The sequence below is a fragment of the Rutilus rutilus genome (genome assembly GCF_951802725.1).
Source record: "Rutilus rutilus genome assembly, chromosome: 2".
Classification (NCBI taxonomy): Eukaryota; Metazoa; Chordata; class Actinopteri; order Cypriniformes; family Leuciscidae; genus Rutilus; species Rutilus rutilus.
The window spans coordinates 54,652,806-54,675,071 of record NC_140210.1 but is presented as its reverse complement, the minus strand read 5'-3'; the positions used below and the strand labels follow the sequence as shown (position 1 = coordinate 54,675,071).

Here is a 22,266-nt window from a genome sequence, read left to right as displayed (position 1 = left end):
GTATTAATGATGAGATTTTGCATAAAAGTTCAGTTTCTGTGAATTTGAGTTAGGAAGAGTGTGTAGTAGTTGGGTAATCAAGGCAATGAACAGTTCCATGTAAAATAATAAACATTTCATGAATTCATCTTAATTCATTCAATTTTGTCCCTTGGTGCAGTTTTTATGAGTTGTCTATCATTTTTGTACAACACCACACAGTTCTGTAATATGTGCCCTCTTTGTTTACCCTTTCAAACACATGTTTGGCCGTAACGGTGGCATGGACGAGGGAATGGAAACTGATGACCCATTTCTTTTCTTCCCTGCCTGTATTTTTCTAATCCTGTTCTTCCCTACTTTCTCAGGCACTTTGTGGTTGCACAGTTAACGTTCCAACACTGGATAATCACACGGTTAACTTAACAACTCAAGACATTGTCCGTCCCAGGATGAAACGGCGTCTTCCTCTTCCGAAATCCCCAGATCATGGTGGGGACTTGATTGTCGAAGTTTCCCGAAAGATTAAGCCAGAGTGCCAAGGACACTATCGCAAATGTTTTGCCGGCTTCTTGAGCCGTGTATACTGCAATGCTGGAGACATTGAATTTTATTTTATCAATCGATAAATTCCACTAGAAACAAACCTTGTTGTATTATTTTAATTTAATACTGTGAAGCTGCTTTGATACAATCTGTATTGTGAAAAGCGCTATACAAATATACTTGACTTGACTTGACTTGACATTGCCATTGGGAATTTTTGGTTTCATAGTATTTAAAGGATGAATATGAGGGGCTGCTGAAATTGTCGAACTGTTATTCTGTAATGTACTGCCAATGAGAGACTATCTGAACCAAAAACATTGCTGGACTAGACTGGTTTATGTGTTTGTCATGTGCATTTTTCGCTTCCTAAATTTTTAGTTTTCCCCCATTTTAGTTTCCTTTGGGTCAAGTCCAGCAGAAAGTCTCCAGCTGCGATCTCTTGGCCAGCGTTTTGTTGTCAACTACACACATCTAACACATCTAAGTTTACTTATTCCAAAGATGGACAGTAAAGCATGTTGTGATGTTGCGGGGCTACAATAATATAGTTTTTTATCAGCAGCCTGATCCTTTGGACACCTCAGGGAAGTCTTTCTGTGAAAGTAGCCTGTACTTTTTCTGCTAATACGGTCAAATGTGACTATTTAGTGATGCCACTAAAAGTCATTTCCAGTATAGTGGTGGCTCAAAGTGATGCTTGGATCCTCTCTCTTTTAAGTATATAAAACAACACTTGATGCAGAAGTTATATGGTGAGAAACTCAAAAGCTCAAAGTCAGATAGAGGACAAATTTGAAACAAATACTAGATTTATTTAAAATAAATTATTCAAACTACTGATATTGTGGTTCATTTCTTATGCAAAATCATATGGAACCTTTTTCTGTTTTATTACAGGTAATTTATGTTATTGTTTTTAATTGTTAAAAACAATAATTACTTCTGTGGGATCTTTTTGGATTGTGAGATTATGAGTTATGAATATGTTTTGAGTTTTGAATAGATTGTTTAATAGAAAATATGTTACAGATATCACACTGCTTTAATAAAACACTTTAAACAGAAAAACAATTGCTTTATCTTATTATTTTTTTAGCATATTAAAAGTGTAACCCAGTATACAAGCCTCTAAAAATCATGGTAGTTCCTCTACCAAAGAAATGTTGCACTTAAAGAAATGTATAGATTCACATAAGTGTATTGACCGCTGTAAATATATAGCAGGTTAACTAGTTAAATTTGTAACTGAGATGGTCACGACAGAATCACTTTTATAACACTTCCTTTGCTGAATATGGATGCTTATGTCTTCACTGTTTCTTGATGGACATCTGAAGAACTTCCTGTACTGCTGCCTGACCTGGACAAGAATGAGAAGAGAAATAGTTTTAAACTCTGGTTAAAAAAACAAAAACACTCTAGGTTATTTTTCAAGAATTTCATTTTAGAAGATGAGAAATGAAAAATGAACTTAACCCTTTAGAACCTGAAGCTAAAATAGGTGTTTTTCACATATTTTGATTTTTTGACTGTACAATTCTAAAACAATGTGCTATCTTAATGTGCAAGGTGTCATCTTTTTCAGAAAAAGATTAGCTTTCAACAAATTACAGTTATTGACCATTGTGTGTGGTGAGTTTGTAAATACAATTTAAATAGACAAAAATAAAAAAACAAGAATGAATTTACTGATTTTTATTTAGAAAAAAAAAAACAGAAAAAAATCATGAATGAAAGAAACTAACAATTTAAAGTTGAAAGATGAACTATAATACATATAAACAAGTCTTTTTTGTGACATTGGGTGGCACAGTTTTCATTTAGGACACTTTTTTTTCATACAAGCACACATACAAATGCACGCATTCATAGGCACGCACACATACACATACACGCACTACATACTTAGATACATGAAAGAGTAACGGCCATCCGCTTCCCAAGTTTCATTAAAAATCATCCTAATCCCCTCTTCTGCTGTCTAACATTTCTTTCGCCATGTATTTGTTTGTTTCTTTTATTATTTTATGCAATCCAAAACACTCTAACCTGCTACGCGTCGTATCTCTCTGTTCAAATCCTTCCTTCCCGCGCTGCTGTCATTTGCAGACGGAAAGCATGACATTACCGTAATAAGCCGTATATTGGTATAATAATATCTAATTGGTAGAATAGCAGCAGTCAAAATGAAAACCCTCCCTCAAATTAATTACCTCTTTTCAATGATCCCGACCACCCCTACTGACCATTGGTTCAAACCTTCAATAATCGCACTTGCCACTCTACAGAATTCTAAACAGCAAGGTGTGGTCTAGAAGCTCCAAACTTCCACCATTACTTTCATGCAAATCAGATACAATATCTCTTTAAATGGACACAGAAGCAAAATTTCCACCCGTGGTTAGCATTAGAACAAAATTTAACAATTCCCATTTCAATTGCTGATTTACCATTTCTACCACAAACAGTCAAACAAATTGACTTGACAAATACATCACTATTAGCACCACTCTGACAGCCTGGTGGAAAACTAATAGAATCACTAAATCCACCCTAACACCTTATAGACTCACCCCCATATGGCACAATCCTGACTTCCTACTACACAAGACACAACTTCACTTCCCCAAATGGGAATCTAAAGGTATCACCCACCTCCACCACTTGTTTGAAAATAACCAATTCTTATCTTTTCACACAATTGTTCAGAAATATGGGGTTGACAAGGATCAGTTCCTTCATTACCAACAATTGAAAGCAATAATTAAAACCAAAATTAATACAAATAGCAAAATGGAACCCTTTGATCCCTTCCTTGAACTGCCACCTTAACGTGGTGGAGGGGTTTGCGTACCCGAATGACCCTAGGGAGCTATGTTGTCCGGGGCTATATGCCCCTGGTAGGGTCTCCCAAGGCAAACAGGTCCTAGGTGACGGGTCAGACTAAGAGCGGTTCAAAAACCCTTTATGAGAAAAATTATACCGAGGACCGTGACGTCGCCCGGTATGGCACAGCCGGGGCCCCACCCTGGAGCCAGGCCTGGGGTTGGGGCTCGTATGCGAGCGCCTGGTGGCCGGGCCCCCCCCCACGGGGTCCGGCCGGGCTCAGCCCGAAGGAGCGACGTGGGGCCGCCTTCCCGTGGGCTCACCACCTGCAGGAGGGACCGTAAGGGGCCGGTGCGGAGAGGATCGGGCGGCAGTCGAAGGCAGGGACCTCGACAACCTGATCCCTGGACACGGAAGCTAGCTCTAGGGATGTGGAACGTCACCTCGCTGGCGGGGAAGGAGCCTGAGATTGTGCGTGAGGTTGAGAGGTTCCGACTAGAGATAGTTGGGATCACCTCTATGCACGGCTTGGGCTCTGGAACCAGTGCTCCAACTGGGGACTCCGTCGTTCTACTGGGGGACTTCAATGCCCACGTGGGCAACGACAGTGACACCTGGAGGGGCCTGATTGGGAGGAACGGCCCCCCTGATCTGAACCCGAGTGGTGTTCAGTTATTGGACTTCTGTGCTAGTTACAGTCTGTCCATAACGAACACCATGTTCAAGCATAAGGGTGTCCATCAGTGCACATGGCACCAGGACACCCTAGGACGTAGGTTGATGATCGACTTTGTGGTCGTTTCATCTGACCTGCGACCGTATGTCTTGGACACTCGGGTGAAGAGAGGGGCGGAGCTGTCAACTGATCACCACCTGGTGGTGAGTTGGATCCGATGGCGGGGGAGGAAGCTGGACAGACTCGGCAGACCCAAGCGTACTGTGAGGGTCTGCTGGGAACGTTTGGCCGAGTCTCCTGTCAGAGAGATCTTCAACTCCCACCTCCGGCGGAGCTTCGACCAGATCCCGAGGGAGGCTGGAGATATTGAGTCCGAGTGGACCATGTTCTCCACCTCCATTGTCGAAGCGGCCGCTCGGAGCTGTGGCCGTAAGGTCTCTGGTGCCTGTCGAGGCGGCAATCCCCGAACCCGGTGGTGGACACCGGAAGTAAGGGATGCCGTCAAGCTGAAGAAGGAGTCCTATCGGGCCTGGTTGGCTTGTGGGACTCCTGAGGCAGCTGACGGGTACCGGCAGGCCAAGCGAACTGCAGCCCGGGTGGTTGTGGAGGCAAAAACTCGGGCCTGGGAGGAGTTCGGTGAGGCCATGGAGAAGGACTATCGGCTGGCCTCGAAGAGATTCTGGCAAACCGTCCGGCGCCTCAGGAGAGGGAAGCAGTGTCCTACCAATGCTGTTTACAGTAGAGGTGGGGAGCTGTTGACCTCAACTGGGGATGTCATTGGACGGTGGAAGGAATACTTCGAGGATCTCCTCAATCCCGCCGTCACGTCTTCCATTGAGGAAGCAGAGGCTGAGGGCTCGGAGGTGGACTCGTCCATCACCCAAGCTGAAGTCACCGAGGTAGTCAAGAAACTCCTCGGTGGCAAGGCACCGGGGGTGGATGAGATCCGCCCTGAGTACCTCAAGTCTCTGGATGTTGTGGGGCTGTCTTGGTTGACACGTCTCTGCAGCATCACGTGGCGGTCGGGGACAGTGCCTCTGGAATGGCAGACCGGGGTGGTGGTCCCTCTTTTTAAGAAGGGGGACCGGAGGGTGTGTTCCAACTACAGGGGGATCACACTTCTCAGCCTCCCTGGGAAAGTCTATGCCAGGGTACTGGAGAGGAGAATACGGCCGATAGTAGAACCTCGGATTCAGGAGGAACAGTGTGGTTTTCGTCCGGGCCGTGGAACACTGGACCAGCTCTATACCCTCTACAGGGTGCTGGAGGGTTCATGGGAGTTTGCCCAACCAGTCCACATGTGCTTTGTGGATTTGGAGAAGGCATTCGACTGTGTCCCTCGCGGCGGCCTGTGGAGGGTGCTCCGGGAGTATGGGGTCCGGGGTCCTTTGCTAAGGGCTGTCCGGTCCCTGTACGACCGAAGCAGGAGCTTGGTTCGCATTGCCGGCAGTAAGTCAGACTTCTTCCCGGTGCATGTTGGACTCTGGCAGGGCTGCCCTTTGTCGCCGGTTCTGTTCATAATTTTTATGGACAGAATTTCTAGGCGCAGCCAGGGGCCGGAGGGTGTCAGGTTTGGTGACAACACGATTTCATCTCTGCTCTTTGCGGATGATGTTGTCGTGTTGGCCTCATCAAATCAGGACCTTCAGCATGCACTGGGACGGTTTGCAGCCGAGTGTGAAGCGGCTGGGATGAGAATCAGCACCTCCAAATCCGAGGCCATGGTCCTCAGTCGGAAAAGGGTGGCTTGCTCACTTCAGGTTGGTGGAGAGTTCCTGCGTGGAGGAGTTTAAGTATCTTGGGGTTTTGTTCACGAGTGAGGGAAGGATGGAACGGGAGATTGACAGACGGATCGGTGCAGCTTCTGCAGTAATGCGGTCGATGTACCGGTCTGTCGTGGTGAAGAAAGAGCTGAGCCGCAAGGCAAAGCTCTCGATTTACCGGTCAATCTACGTTCCTACTCTCACCTATGGTCATGAGCTTTGGGTCATGACCGAAAGGACAAGATCCCGGATACAGGCGGCCGAAATGAGCTTCCTCCGCAGGGTGGCTGGGCGATCCCTTAGAGATAGGGTGAGAAGCTCGGTCACTCAGGAGGAGCTCAGAGTAGAGCCGCTGCTCCTCCACATCGAGAGGGGTCAGCTGAGGTGGCTCTGGCATCTATTTCAGATGCCTCCTGGACGCCTTCCCGGGAAGGTGTTCCGGGCGCGTCCCACTGGGAGGAGACCCCGGGGAAGACCTAGATCACGCTGGAGAGACTATGTCTCCCGGCTGGCCTGGGAACGCCTCGGTGTCTCCCCGGAAGAGCTGGAAGAAGTGTCCGGGGAGAGGGAAGTCTGGGCATCTCTGCTTAGACTGCTGCCCCCGCGACCCGGCCCCGGATAAGCGGAGGAAGATGGATGGATGGATGGACAATGGAACCTACAAACACCATTGGACAGCTATTAAGAATTGCAGACCATCCACAAAAAACTATTTCTAAACTCTACAAAGTGATTGCCTCTGCAAACTCCCCCATAACACTCCCAAAAGCAAAATGGGAAAATGACCTGGCCCTCCTTCCAACCCCAGATTTCTGGACAAATATTTGCAAGAATATATTCTCTATGACCTCCAACACCAACCTACAACTCATACAATATAAAACCATTCACAGGACTCACTTCACCCAAAGCAAACTATTCAAAATGGGAATAGCCGACACAGACATCTGCCCTCAGTGTTGGGGAGCACTGACACATATTTGCATGCCACTTGGTCCTGTCAGCCTGTCAATTCCCTATGGACATCAGTCACAAAGACACTCTCTACCATTTTGGACTGTAGAGTCCCACTCTCCCCCACACTTTGTCTTCTAGGAGACACCACTTCCTTCCTCATTCCACAGAAATTGAAATATCCAGTACTTGTCTCCCTAAACTGGGTCTTTCAAAACTGGAAATCTAGACACTCTTGTCATATAAATCATTGGATCAACCTAATTTCAGAACACATCCTTACAGAAGAGCTCTCAGCTCAAAAGAAGAACAAAACATCAGCCTTCAAAGACATCTGGAACCATTTCATAACCTTTCTTCAAACTCAGCAATAACTGTGCCATTTACACTCCTTACAACGCCGATACTCAACATCTGCACCCTCCCCCTCTCTTCCCCTGGTCATTATGCTGATATTTACAACCCCCCTCTCCCACCCTCTATCCTTCCCTACTTCTCTCTTTTTGCTCTCTCTCTCTTTATATCACCTCGCACACACTCCCAATCACACACACACATACACACACTAACAACCGCCAGCCCTCTCAGTAGATCTCTCTACTAACACAGTAATACTGAATCTGTGTATTTGTCTGTCCGTATGTATGTATTTCTCTGCTTGTCTGTCTACTTGTCCGTCCATTCACATATCGGTCTGTTTTCGTCCAGTGATTTGCTTGTCTGTACATTAGTGTCTGTCTGTCTATCGTCTGTCTCTGCTTTTCTGCCTGTCTGTTAATGTCTATCTGTCTATCGTCTGTATATGTCTGTCCTCCTGCCTGTCCATCTACGTCCATCTGTATTTAGTCTAATTCTGTCATTTGCCGTCAGTTATTGTTCACAAGTATACCTACCTTTACCTCACAATATCTATTGCAGTATTAGGGGGTGGATGTGGGTTTGTCTGGAGTAATCATCTGTTTGTACTTAGTACATAATTTGAAAAAAAAGAAAAAGCGAAAAGCGTATGTTGTCTACTGTCAGGGACAATTTGAATGGTTTTGATAGTGCAAACGGTTGAAGAGTTACTGTCAAATGAATACAGCTTGCTGGTATGTGTCGGCAACGACACAGCCGATTCTAAAGGGTTAAAGGGTTAGTTCACCCCAAAATGAAAATTAGCCTCGCCCTTAAGTCATCCTATAGGATGACTTAAGGGCGAGGCTAATTTTCATTTGTCTATAACATTCATAGGTGTCTATGACATTCTTCTTTCAGATGAATACAATCAGAGTTATATTAAAAAATGTCCTGGCTCTTCCAAGCTTTATAATGGCAGTGAATGGCCGTTTCGGTGAAAGAGTGACCCTTGACCTGACGCACAACGTAATGATGAACACGGAGACACAAAACAAAACACCAGTCACAAATTCGTTTTTTTGAGAGAAATTTTTTGAGAGAAAATGTGAGAGGAGCTTTAGTTTGTTGCCCAGCCCTGTTTGTTTGAACCGCGAGAGGCGTCAAAGCTTACGCAACTCCAACATCTACGTCATACATGCGTCACTGGTTATGCTTTTGGTACAGGTCGCCTTGCGTACGGCCGTCTGCCGGAAGCTAGTCGTTTTAGTCTACAGTATATATTTTTCTCACACAAACACAACGCTTCACTTCAGAAGGCCTTTATTAGGCTATCATAGTTGATCTGTGATTCATTAACTGTACGGGCCAGCTGCTCCCCGGCCCTTGACACATGTGATTCGCGGATTAATTGCACAGTTTAACCATCATAGAGTGAAAGTTTGCCTGTGTTTTTAAGTCCTGTCAGTTTAACAGGGCGCGCTTGACAGGGCATATATAAGAACGAGCAGAGAGAGAGAGAGCCCCGGCAGCACGCGCGCACTCACCTTCAGCGTCTTCAAACAACACGAACGCGTCAATGTATTGCTTGTTTTTTCTGTTTACATTTCATGGTGTGACACTTCTCTTCTCCCATGATCGAACATAGATTTCTGCTACGTCAGAGCGGCCAAAGCGTCAACAAGCTTCCCCGTACTTTTTGACAAGCGTCCTTGACAGGGTGGCCAGAGCTTCTTTGCTGCAGAACTCGGCGGCGGTGTGTACATACAGTTAACCCCCCAGAGCAGTGTGGAGCACTTTTACCATGGATGGATTATCAAGAGAAATGGCCATTCACTGCCATTATAAAGCTTGGAAGAGCCAGGACATTTTTAAATATATCCCTGATTGTATTCGTCTGAAAGAATAATGTCATATACACCTAGGATGACTTGAGGTTGAGTAAATCATGGGCTAATTTTCATTTTTTGGAACTAACCCTTTAATTTAAAGTAGATGAGAGATGATTTTCTGGTAGACTGTCTGTACTGATGTCTGACCTGATCATTGAGGACACAATAGACCAGGAACATGAAGGTTCCCTGCTGGGAGTTCAAGATCAGGAAGGGGATCTCCAGCTCCTTCCAGAAACCCAGAATCCAGGAGCAACCAAGAACCACAAACTGAGCCAGTGTTTTAAATATCATATTCCTGCAGAGAAAGATGGAGAGTTAATATTTATTTATTGATTATTGAAGCCAGGATTAGACCATAGATCAATTAGGACATTTAAGTAATTTTTATAAACATGCTTAGAAAAAAACATTACCGATGTGCATCTTAAAACTAAAAAGGCACTGATATATTTTTAAGATCAGTCAGTGCAAGTTTATTTCAGTGGAAACAGCTCAGACTTACATTTTAGTCTAGGACTAGTCTTAAGCCCTGTCTGTGAAACCAGGGGTTAATGTTTTAAGCATTAAGTAAAAAGCACAGAGAGGAACAAAACATGTATTAGAAAGAGCTTTGCTAAAGAAAGAAGATAAATGCAAGCATTGCCGTCGGATATGTGTTGCGGACGAAGTACAGAATGCAACAAAGAAGAAAACTCTGAAGAAGGAAGACTAAGAGGAGAAAGGCTTTACAAAGACAGGTCTGAAATGAATTCCAAGAACTCATGACACCTCAAGACTTAGGATTGGATAAATTGTCTGTAAGAGACTGATCATTTATGAGGGGATTTCCAAAGATGACGACCTCAAGAAATCAGATGATCTATAAAAGGCTGAAAGGAGAAGATGAAGGCAGATGCTGATTCTTAATGGCCTCTCCGGTGTTACAACGCTTGTAAACGGTTTACTCTTGATGTTGTTTTGTCTTGTTTTTTATATATTAGTACTTTATATGTAAACTAATTAACCTGTAGATAATAAAACTATATTTAATTGAAACTAAGAAACTCTTTTGCTACTCTCGCCTGCCAAAAGTCTTTGATTTCTACAAAAGTGAGCTGAACAGACCACGAAGAAGTCTTCTGACCTATGGATTGTATGAAAATTCAGATGCTTATGATTTAGGACACATTTGACTTTACCTAACCCGAGAATAATCAAAATAAGGTTAAAGGTGCCTAGAAATATGCAGCATATAACAATATATATACACATTTCAAATCATATTGTTTGTTACTTGGTTCGTTTCATATGTGAAACTTCAGCGTTCAGATTTTTCAAGGTGGAGGTCAGACTGATGATGATGTAGATGAAGAGAATCATGTTTAACTGCACAGTAAGAGAAACAACAGTAATTAATCTTTAATCACTTTTCCTTTTAATACAAATCATGATGAGAAATGTGCTTACTGCTAGTATGACGCAAACAGGTCCCTGAAAACTCCAGATAAAGCCTTTATCCATTTTAATCCAGCACCTGTTTAGAAGAAGAAAAATAATTAAATGAACAAACATGAAGGATGAAGGTGTTGATCTCTGAGTCGCTCAAACTAAACTCACTGTTCACTTCCGTAGCCTTTAGGATTCACCCCAGCAGACACAGCCACCACAACCAGAGCAACCGTATATCCAATCACACACAGGAATCTACTCCTAAGCACCCCCCTCCTTTTGGAGCTGATCTGTGATAGGTTCTTCACACAGATGAAGAGCAGCACAGCTTCAATGAACATCCACACAAAGCCGGAGAGAAAGAGGAAGTGCAGCACACCTGATATCACGGCACACAACACCTGGAGATCATGAGAGACGGTTATGATGATTCTCAGTGAGACTGTGCTGAGCTGTAGGGCTCCTTCATCATTCTCACCTGATGAGGGCGTATGAGGCTCAGGAACTGTTGTGTGAGCAGGAACAGAAGGTGAGCCAACAGAAGACTCACGCAGAGGTTGATTCGAGCCACATTATTCACTCCAGGACTCCACTGACAAAGGGCAAAGGTCAACAGGGCCAAACTGAAGAACACCAGCCCCACGATCACACACACCAAATTCAACACGTCCAGCTTTGAGTCGCTCTGAGGAAACATGTCAGAGTACATGAGTGCCAAATCTGTGCTGTTCTTCAATGCTCACTATAAATGTTCTTGTACCTCTGATGGGCGGCTGGTTTGCATGATGAGAGCGAATGTGGACAGATGATTACAGGAACACACAGTGTAGCTGCTGTTGGTCTCTAAAACAGAACAACCATCTACAATCCACTCGCTGATGTTCCAGTACACACAGGACAGAGGACTGCCGGGCTCAAACTCCTGCAAAAAGAAGAAAGAACATGCAGAAAATAGTATAACTCTGAATATTAGATGTTTTCAGATGTTCATCAGTTCTCAGGTTGGACAAAAACACATTTCAGTCTCTCACTCTGATGTGTTTGAGGGTGAAGTTGACTGGTTTGGTGAGATTAGTGTAGGTGGTTTTGGGAAGAGTAACTGAGATCACAGTGGACATCATGGTGTTATTCGTGCCATTTGATGCGTTGAAGAAGTCTGGCTTCAGTAGATTCTCCATTGTGTTATAACTCATGAAAGCCACAGCAGCTGATCCTGTGTGACAGAAACAGAAGAAACTTGTATTCAACACATTAAAACCTTTAGTTCAATGTGGTTTAGTGATATATCTTCTAAAAATGTTTTATTTTAAATGTTGTATTAAAACACATCTCACATACTTGTTTCATTGTTGTTCTTGGCGATCCCAATGAGATCGATGTCCACGGAAGAATTTGTTGTGTTAAGTCGAGGGATTTTATCTAAGGTGACACTGGGTCCAACCATGAAGATTTCAACCTCTGATTTAGAAAATAAGCAGTTATGTTTTTTTTTTGTATTATTATTTTTTTTTTATTAAAGTTGATTCAATCTGCACAAATGTGCAAAAAACAAAACAATAAAAAGACTAAAATAAAATAACTATTTCATCTAATTAGTTTGAACTAATCAGTTAACTTTGTTCACAGCAAAATCCCCAGAGTTAAATTAAGTCAAGCTGGTAATGCTGTTTGTGGAGTTGTTGAATCCTCTTCTGCTGAGATCTTGAGAGATGTAATGTCTTCTTTTACATTTAGTTACTTCATCTTAGGGTACGGTACGTTTACACGACAACGATACGCTTAAAACTCAGAAGTGTTTCCTTTGAGTTTTCAAAACTTTGCATTTTCAGGCACCCAAACTGACTCTTTGTTGTCGTGGAAACGAATGACCAAAACTTATAAAAAGTTTTACGTTTTTAGTTGAAAACGGTGTCGTGTAAACAGACCCTAAGGCTGTGGCTGAAGCGGGTGTTCATCACTAATGCTCAATCATCTCTTAATTAATCACTTAATTATCTCATTAACTTTAACACTTTTAGCACTCTTTAGATTGGGACAATATGTACTCTGAGTAGTGTTGATTTAACACTGGGGATTTTGCTGTGTTCCTGTAACATTGTAGTAATCATGAAGACATTGATTAGCTTGTTCAGGTGTGTTTGATTAGGGTTGGAGCTAAACTCCAGGAAAGTGGATCTTGTGGTCCAGAGTTGAGAACCCCTGCGCTAGACTATTTAAACTCCCTGATATCATATATAAGCTCTGTTTTATCATCAATAATAACAGTTTCTCCACTCACCAACAGCAGCAAGAGTAAAATTGACTCTGTCATGTGTGTCTGTCGGCTTCACCAATGTAGAGATGAGTTTCTCGTTGGTTTTTAACACATGGTTTCCGTTGGAGGCTAGTACAGCTTGGCTGACTGATGATGAAGACTCTGAAATCTCTCCTGAAGTGTTGAGGACCATATTCAAAACATCGGTCACTGGAGTCTAATTTATTGATCAGAAAAATAAAAAATAAAAAATACTGTAAATGTAAATATTAAGAAAGCCAATTAATCAGACCTTAACCAGTAACTGACAATTACATTTGATTTGATTATAAAAAAAAAAAAAAAAAAAAAAATCTCTTGAAGACTTACAGTCAAAGAAAGCTCTTGATCTGTATTGTTCTCGATCTGCTCTAGAAGATTTTGAAGCTTTTCAGTCTGACTCTGAAATCAAAATTGAGAAGACAGAATTTGAGGATGTGTGAGTGATGACTCTAACCGGGTATGCTGAGTGCCTCTGAAATGAGACACAGACAGTGTTTTTGTACGAATTTCTTTAACAAATGATTCAATGACATATATTTTTTTGTAACATTTGTCGCCACCTACTGGTGGAAATGAAAATACTTTTCTTAAGGTGCTTTTCTGAATTTTGCTCGCTACAGTGGACAGTGTTTGTATCCAAACCAGTGCCGGCCCGAGCCTTTTGGGGGCCCTAAACAGAATTTGATTTGGGGGCCCCCTCCCACCACGCGTAGTTAAAAAAGTTTTAACTTTTTCTTTACTCTTTTACTAACTCTTTGAAACTTCTGAAAAACTGTAAACATATTCTAGCATTGCAATCTTGATATCGCAGCCTGTTCATTATAGCCGTAATAAATATATAATAATAAAATAGTCAACCTAACATATAAAACTTACACTGCTCTGTTTAAATAGTCAGTAGTACAATTCATACCGTTCACAGTAAGCACCGCTCCACTGTGATGTTTCCAAGCACATTTTTGCATGTGAAAAGGATGATTTTTTCCGTCGATATTGGAACGTGAGTGAAGTACAAAGAAGCCTATAATAAAGAATAGTTTACCATCCAAATACATCGCGAATCGCTTACTTTCACTTTTGCTTTAAATTATTTAGTTTTGGCTTGTTTATAGTTATTTTTTTATTCTTGTTCTGTTCTGAATATCATTAAATTTAAAGGATAAATCATTGATTTAAATGTCAATCATCAATCATTGATCAAATCAAATTTTTGTATCATGGCTTAACATTACCGTGACTTTGTGCACGAATTGTCTGCACGCGAGGTTATGCGCATGACTCAAACACTGGCAGACACAGCAGCAGATGTAGGCAGGTATATTGGTCATGAAATCAGAATTTTACTTGTCTTGAATTATTCATTCATTCATTAATTTATGTCACTTTTTAAAGTTAATTAATATGTAAAAAAAAAAAAAAAAAAAAACAGGGGGTGGCCAGGGGGCCCCAAGCAGACACTTAGTTCGCTTATGCCTCGGGCCGGCCCTGATCCAAACTAACAAACTTTTGTCACAGAAGTACTGGAATAAAAGTTAAGTTTGTAAAAGAAGTAATGAGAATGTATGGTTGAAATGGACAGCTTTGTGGACAGCTTTCTCTGCACATTAAATCCCCCATATTGCCAGCAAACAATGAGAATGCAGAACAATGATGATGACAGAGAGTATAGGCGTCAAAGCTATTGTGAACCCGCTTACCCAAAACCCTGGTTTGGCAAATAAATGAATGATGACAGTTACGTATTTCCAACATTTTATTATGTAAGCTTTATGTTACTCCTCAAATAACAAGGAAATTTGTAGTAATTTATAGTGTTAATTAATTAGCGGGTCCACAAACTCATTCTTTCAATTGGCTTTTGTATGCAGTATTCACAGCTTATATGGACTGAATGCCCCCATAAACCATCAGCAATTATTAGAAAAGCACATTCATATTTCAGATTACACACATATCTAAAATGCACATGTTATTGCACTGCTTCAGTTTGGACTATTATTGATAGGAGCTGTGAGTCTCTACAACTTCAATTTCAGAAACTCAACTTACGTTGCGTCCTTCCAGCGGCGTTATATTTATACCTGCAATGACAGAAATCAGCATGAAGACAATAATATAATAAACTGCAAAACTTTGAAAAATAACTATTTTACTTAGCAGCAATTTCAGCAAGATTGTGGATTCACACAGCAAAATCCCCAGTATTAAATTAACTCTGCTCAGAGAACATTTGGTCCCTCTCTACAGAGAGTTAGAATAACTCTGAAACAGAGTTAAAGTTAATGAGATACTTAAGTGATTAATTAAGTGACGTTTGGGCATTAATGATGAACACCTGCTGTCAACAAGCAGAATCACTGAAGGAAAGAGAAACAAGAACAGAAAAAAGAGAAACACAAGAACTACAACTGACTTCCAGCCACAGATGAAATCAACTGAAGACAAAAGAAGACATTAAATCTATCAAGATCTCAGCAGTGGAGGATTAAACAACTCCACAAACAGCATTACCAGTTTCACTTATTACTGACCAGATTGACTTTATTTCTGTCATACGTTTACAGAAGTTCGTATTGAGAATTAACAGAGGTTTAGATGTTGACGATTTATTGAAAATGGTTGGTCACCATAATGGAGATAAGTGTTTCCTTTAGTTGGGCAGTTTGACTCTTAGCTTATTTTTTTGTGAGTTTGTGTTTTTTGTAACAGTTTTTACCAAAACACGTAATTTGTTGCAAAGAATGCCAGACGCAAAGACGTTCAGGTGAACTAGTTTTCATCAACAAAAAGTAGAATGCTGCACTTATATCATCACTGTCCAAAAGTGGTCATTTGATGTTGATAGATTATATTCACTAACGATACTCTCTTGCCACAGATTGGACATTTTGAATTTTTTAAATACATAATAGGGGAATTTTTATTTTTTTTTCTAAGACACAGACATCAAGAATCAGCATATGAATCTCAACAATGGTGACATGTTTCATGCTGCAATGCATCCTGGGAGCCATAAGTTTTATACTATTGTGGCTCCCAGCATGCATTGCAGCATGAAACATGTCACCATTGTTGAGATTCATATGCTGATTCTTGATGTCTTTGTCTAAAAAAAAAAAAAATCCCTATAATGTATTTTAAAAATCTAAATTCAGAATGTCCGATCTGTGGCAAGAGAGTATTGTTAGTAAATATAATCTATTAACATCAAATAATCACTTTTAGACAGTCATGAGATAAGTGCATATTTCTACTATATGTTAAAAACTATTTCTCCTGATCATCTTTGTTTTTGGTTTTCTTTGTAACAAATCACATGTTTTGGTAAAAACTGTTACAAAAACCACAAACATGCAAAAAGTCAAACTGCCCAACTAAAGGAAACACTCATCACCATAATGGTGATCATACATTTTTAATAAATCGTCAACATCTAAACCTCTGTTAATTCTCTATAAGACCTTCTGTAGACGTCTGACAGAAATAAAGTCAGTCTGGTTAGTAATAAGTGAAGATGGTAATGCTGTTTGTGGAGTTGTTTAATCCTCCTCTGCTGAGAACTTGTTGACAGCAGGTGTTCATCATTAATGCCCAAACGTCACTTAATTAATCACTTAAGTATCTCATTAACTTTAACTCTGATTCAGAGTTATTTTAACTCTCTTTAGAGAGGGACCAAATGTTCTCTGAACAGAGTTAATTTAACTGGGGATTTTGCTGTGCAGCAAGATTTCAGTGGTGCGTACCTCCTTCTGCGTACCCCCTCTCTTCCACTTAGACTTCAGTCATACCTTTTCCATTAAGGGACAATATTTGACCCCTAAATTTATTTCCCAGGGCTTTTTTTTTTTTTTTTACTTTATTTCAATGAAAAATGTTCAATAGAGCAATATGCAGTGACGGAAAAACGAAGTGATACTTTAACTTATATTACACTAAAACCAGTAAGTCACTGTCTTCTCAATGAGTGAGTCATTGAGTCATTCTTACATTCAGTAACAAAGCAACTAGCTGTATTTATAAATGAATCATTGAATGATTGACTCACAATTATTTTCAAAGCTGTAGAATTGTTTACGAAACACCGGTGTGTGCTGTAGTTCTGCTGTGTCCTTCATCCCTCATTGTAACTATTATTTTGTTGTAAAATAGAGTATGTACTGACAGTACTGTGTAACTTAATAGATAAGTAGGAGTCAAAATGAAAGAAAGATTCAATTTGTGAAATATTGATCCAACACATAAAAAAAGTACAATATTGGAAAATCGACCATGTGACCATGTGAGGAGATGACCAGAAATTGACCTATCGGTAAGCTCCACCCCCCTTAGTTACGGTTGCTAACTCCAACAAACAAACGGAGTGGCTAACTGTCTTACAATGAGCTAACTGTCTTACAATGACAGCTGTCAGTGTGGAAACCATGTCCCAAGATGTTTTTGATAAATTTTGGATGCAGAAGGACCACCTCTCGTCGAGGAGCATTCAAGTGGGACTTAAATATGCCATGGAGGGATAAAAGATTATAAAATAAATATGGTGGGTAAAAAGATTAATTTGGAAGCGATGGATCAGATCACAAACAAGCGGGAGAAGCCTCATATTGAGGTCGTCACGATCGCAGAAAAACAATATCTAGGATCAACACTGTTCATTTATACCGAAGGGTACGTTTAAATTAATTTACATTTAACCAGTTTAATATGGAGAGGCACTCCCAGTGAATAATTTGATCTCTCAGTGATCTCACCATGAGCTCTCAGGATACTCGTGATGTGGTCACAATCTGAGTTCACAGTGAGCTAAAAGTGTATCCTCACAGCGCCCTCACTGTGTGCTCATGCTATAGTCACACTGGCCCTCATTGATCATTCTTGCGTAGAAACGGGCGTATATGTTGGCGTAAGATTATGCTTACACTCTTCTCACCGCCTGATTTATGAAGCTGTGCGTACCTTTGAAATCCAGGTGTACGCAATACCTGCGCTTGATAAATGCCGCGGCTGAAAACGATCGTCATTAGAATAACACGCCCCTATATATTCAAGTCTCCGCTCCCCCCACGCCCTCATTTTACGCCATGGACACACGGAAGACGGCAAAGAAGAGAAACTTCTTTGAGAAAGAGAAAGAGAAACCAGGGAAGTGGAAAGAAACAAAATTGATTTCTAGATTTTTATTATTAATGACGCTTATTGTTATTTAGAAGAAGAATGTCGTTATTATTATTATTTGTATTATTATTATTATTTAAAAGAAGAAGAAGAATGTCATTATTATTTTGTCAGTCTGAATGATTTTTTTGGTCATTGAAAGCCTTTCATTACTAAACCCAGTCCGTGCGCACCTGCCGGGCCTAACCCTGGCCTAACCCTGGCCTAACCATCGTTTCAAAGAATAGTACAACGGCGAGCGCGTCGAATATAAACGCCTCGTCCGTTTGGGGAGGTGCGCGCGCAGTCTGCGGAGACTCGCGCTGCGGAGCCAGGCGAAAGTATAAACAAGGCTTGAAACGTCAGGTAAAGCGCACAGGCTCGCAACTTAAGGAATACATATGCCTACAATTCAAATGCTTTGGTAAAGTCACACAAATTAAACATTGAAGTCCATGTTGCACAAAAATAAACACTGATGTTTATAATTACTATGTTGTTGTTTTTTTACAGTGGGTCATAATATATCATATCTTTTAGTTTGTCAGTGCGTTTTGTGGTGTTAGGAATTGTTTTTCTGCGCATTCCCGCACTCAAAACGTGCGTACACCACCTCCTGAGCTGGCGTAGGATTTGAGCGTGCCGTACGCCAACGTCCATATTGATAAATCTCAAAGTCACCGTGGTTTTGAATGTACGCCAGGTGTACGCTGGAAATTTGGTGTACGCACTTTTGATAAATGAGGGCCAATGTGAGGTCAAAGTGCACACAAAGACTAGACTGATTTGATTTCACCCTGCAGCTCAGGCTGGAAACCTCTACATTCTTTTATCCTGCTTCCGTTACAAATTTGCAGGAACCAATCACAAACTGCCTTATCCACCTGGCGCGCTATTGGCGGGTTTAACACAATGATGATAGAGAAGCAAAGTACGTCACCCGGATCATTGGTCTGATTGGTTGAAGGACTATCCAATTGCATTCAGAGTCATTTGAAATATGCCCGTTGATCACGCCTCTTGTGCAGGAGAAAACACAGAGCAGACTCACCAGACTAATGTTCAATCTTTAAAGATTGAGCTTGGTCTGGTGATAGCCAGACTACACAAAGACTAGATACCCAGCATGCATTGCAGCATGAAGGTTTCGATCGTCACCATTGTTGAGATTCATAAGCTGATTCTTGATGTCTCTTTGTGTCTAAATGACACAGTAGTTCAAATGTTTGTGTCTTATTATGCAATTCAGATCCATTATAAATGATTATGACACTGTTGGATATCAAACTGTGTAATCTGGGGTCTATTATAATTTAAAATATCAATATCAAACAAAATAATTGAACATCAACATCTAAACCTCTATTAAATCTCAATAAGAACTTCTGTAGACGTCTGACAGAAATAAAGTCAGTCTGGTTAGTAATAAGTGAAGCTGGTAATGCTGTTTGTGGAGTTGTTTAATCCTCCTCTGCTGAGATCTTCACAGATTTAATGTCTTCTTTTATTTCATCTAAGGCTGTGGCTGAAGTCAGTTGTATGTTTGGAGAATGTTCTTATAAGAAAGATCTGTTATCAGGGTGTGCACTCATACTGTGAGCTGACCATGTGACACCACGCACGTCCCATCATTGCCTCTCTCATCTACTACGCAATATCACAGTTTGACATGTCTGTCACTGGAAAGTTCCACGTGGTGTCATGAATAATTAAGAGCAAGTGTCTTCTCATTGGATAAGAAACTCAGTCACATGAATAATTATGAGACACCGATGAGTCATCAAAGTACTATAGTGCTCTGACACGATGAAGATTTTAAACCCGGAAGATGAAAATAGCGGAAAAAGCTATGGCAGGTGATGTTCAGATGTTCTCCAGTCACACGAGACACGACAGACACTAAATCAGGGCATAAATGAGAGATTTAATATCCCAAAGTATCTTTATGGCACAGCAGTACTGATGTCCATCCTTGAGTCTCTGTTATAGTGACAGTATGGGATGTTTTATCTGATTCAATATAATCTAATGTAAATCATGTCAGCTGTTTTGGTGTGAACGGCTTCTCTGTTAACAAAGACTGATAATGGAATAAATATAAAATGAAAAGGTATTTTACAACAGAAAGACTTGAACTTTGGTGTACAGATAATGTATACTTTGTGTTTTGATTGAGCGATTTCTCCATAACTGAGACAGTGTTGTGTGTGAGGAAGTGATGCGGGTCAGTGTCTGTGGTGTGAACACACTCGCTTATCATCATCTACAGAGAATACTGTGGTTTCTGTTATCTCGCCTCTTTACATCCTTACACAGGGTTACCACACCTTGGTTAAACACTGCGAGCCCTAGTCCTCCCAACTGAGTGGGTTTCTGTACGTGCGTTTTTGCTATTCGGGGAGTCTTGTAAGCCCAAATAAACGGTATAACTGAATCCAAAAGCTTGAAAAAAGGTACAGGTATATAAGTAGGCACATTTTGAAAAAGGTAGATTAACTGTGGTAAAGTGACCATTTTAATTGCATTAATTTTGCCAATCATAGATAGCGGAAGTAGTCTCCATTGCTCTATATTATCTTTTAATCTGTCAATCTTAGCCAAATTTTTTTATTTCAATATTTGCCTGGGGTTCTTTGGTACCACAATGCCAAGATATGTAAAGTGGTCTTCGACTGTTTTGAAAGGTGAGGGACCAACCTGCCTGGAATTTGTGTGTCTAATTTGTCATGTTGTTCCCGATATAAACAATATGTCACTTTGCAACATTTATTAATGCAAGTCAAGATTATGAGTTTAAGTCTTACATCAAGAGACAACAAGGTTGTTGAGGGTGTGTTTCACATGTGAACGTCTGTTATTACAGTCAGTGTTGAGTATCGTGATGTTGTGGAGATCATCATGAGTTTGAGGGTCTCAGTTACTCACCTGTTAAAACCTCCAGATTCACTTCAGTGTATAAATCTTCTAGGAAATCTCTTTCAGTTGCACAGTAGTACGTGCCAGAATCCTCTTCACTCAGATCTCTGATGGTCACAGTGAAGACTGCTGATCTTCTGTCGTCATACAGAGAGAATCTATCCTTCTGAACCCATTTATCTTTAATATTAGTCTTGATTCTGTCTGAGCACTCTGACCATTCACCTTTACAAAAATACTTTATATAATATGAATATCCTTTATCATATTTGCATTTGATCGTGACTCCGCCTCCTGAATATCCTGTCACACTCATGGAGCTCACGACACCTACAACAAACCAGCATTAAAACACTTTAATTTACACAGAAATTAACTTTCCTCAACAGCCAATAAAACAACATGAAGTTAAAGACTCTCCTCATCAATTCTGTGCTGTTTTTCATGATTTACTCTGAGTTCAGATTCTTACCAGGAATCATCAGCAGAGTGAAAGTCCAGAAGATCTTCATTCTTCTCTCTTATTAAATGATATTCTCTGTTGTTAGTAGATTCAGTTCTTCTGAAGCTCTCGATGTGTGTTCAGAAGAGTTTTGAGTGTTTCTTTCCTGGTTACATGTTTAACATGAAGAGCTGAATGTGACAGAGACACCCACTTCCCCTGAGAGAGAGAGAGAGAGAGAGAGAGAGAGAGAGAATTTTTTACATTTTAAATACACCTTTATTATAACAATTTAGTCTTGAATTATTCACACTTCATCCAACATTTTTTAATTTATTCTATACACATGTATATTTAAAAAGTCAACACTAATTAATTTCTCTCACATAAAGTACACAATACCTCATCAACACACCAGATTTCGAAGTGAACGTCATGGCAACGTACAACACAAAGTACCTCACGCGGGAAACACTTAACGTACCGCGTAAATGCGCGTAGCTAACATAAATCAAGCAAGTATGCATGGGCCGAGAAGTGTTGGCAAAATAACACATTAACAAGATGGCGCCGCGGATGGCTGCCTCGGTGTTGAGCTCTCCAGTTGTTACACTGTTCTTGTTAGTTTGTCCTGTTTTATGTTTGTCATACGCTATCAGTTATACCAGGGACGAACTGCTGAACATTTGGCAGTGCACACCAACTGATCACCAACCAGTTTTTGATTCTTCTGGCGTTTTGCGGAACATTGTCGTCGGTTGCGCCGCTGCACTGTGGAAACAGTATAAGACGCGCAGGCGTGGGAAGCGAGCTGGCGCACTCGTTAAGCTCAGGCAGCGCGGATTCAGAACGGCGCTGCCTAGCATCCATCTGGCGAATGTCCGCTCTCTCCCTAACAAAATGGACGAACTACTTCTGCTCTCACGCAAAAACAAGGACTTTACCAACTCTGCTGCTCTGTGTTTCACGGAAACCTGGCTGAACGAAGCCATTCCGGACAGCGCGTTACATCTACCGGACTTTCAGCTGTTCAGAGCGGATCGCGATATGGA

The 22,266-nt window shown here is 41.1% G+C and overlaps 1 protein-coding gene across 1 annotated transcript; it reads right to left on the bottom strand.

The window, feature by feature from the left end:
* Positions 1 to 754: 754 nt before the first annotated feature.
* On the bottom strand, positions 755 to 21,324 carry LOC311286298 (adhesion G protein-coupled receptor E3-like). The gene is made up of 14 exons (XM_084402433.1): positions 21,245 to 21,324; positions 20,782 to 21,102; positions 14,752 to 14,783; positions 13,030 to 13,101; positions 12,685 to 12,877; positions 11,745 to 11,864; positions 11,438 to 11,619; positions 11,167 to 11,328; positions 10,885 to 11,091; positions 10,575 to 10,807; positions 10,425 to 10,491; positions 10,252 to 10,343; positions 9,123 to 9,273; positions 755 to 1,888 (listed from the first exon to the last, which is right to left on the bottom strand). Exons 1-14 carry the CDS (start codon positions 21,282 to 21,284, stop codon positions 1,754 to 1,756), a joined length of 2,007 nt encoding a protein of 668 aa, XP_084258559.1. The 5' UTR covers positions 21,285 to 21,324; the 3' UTR covers positions 755 to 1,753.
* Between the last annotated feature and the right edge of the window lie 942 nt (positions 21,325 to 22,266).

Coding starts and splice junctions, on each gene's coding strand:
- LOC311286298 (XM_084402433.1), bottom strand. CDS start 21,284: ATGAAGATCTTCTGGACTTTCACTCTGCTGATGATTCCTG. Junction 21,103..21,244: donor CACTCTGCTGATGATTCCTG/GTAAGAATCTGA, acceptor GGTTTGTTGTAG/GTGTCGTGAGCTCCATGAGT. Junction 11,620..11,744: donor CAAGAACAACAATGAAACAA/GTATGTGAGATG, acceptor TCTGTCACACAG/GATCAGCTGCTGTGGCTTTC.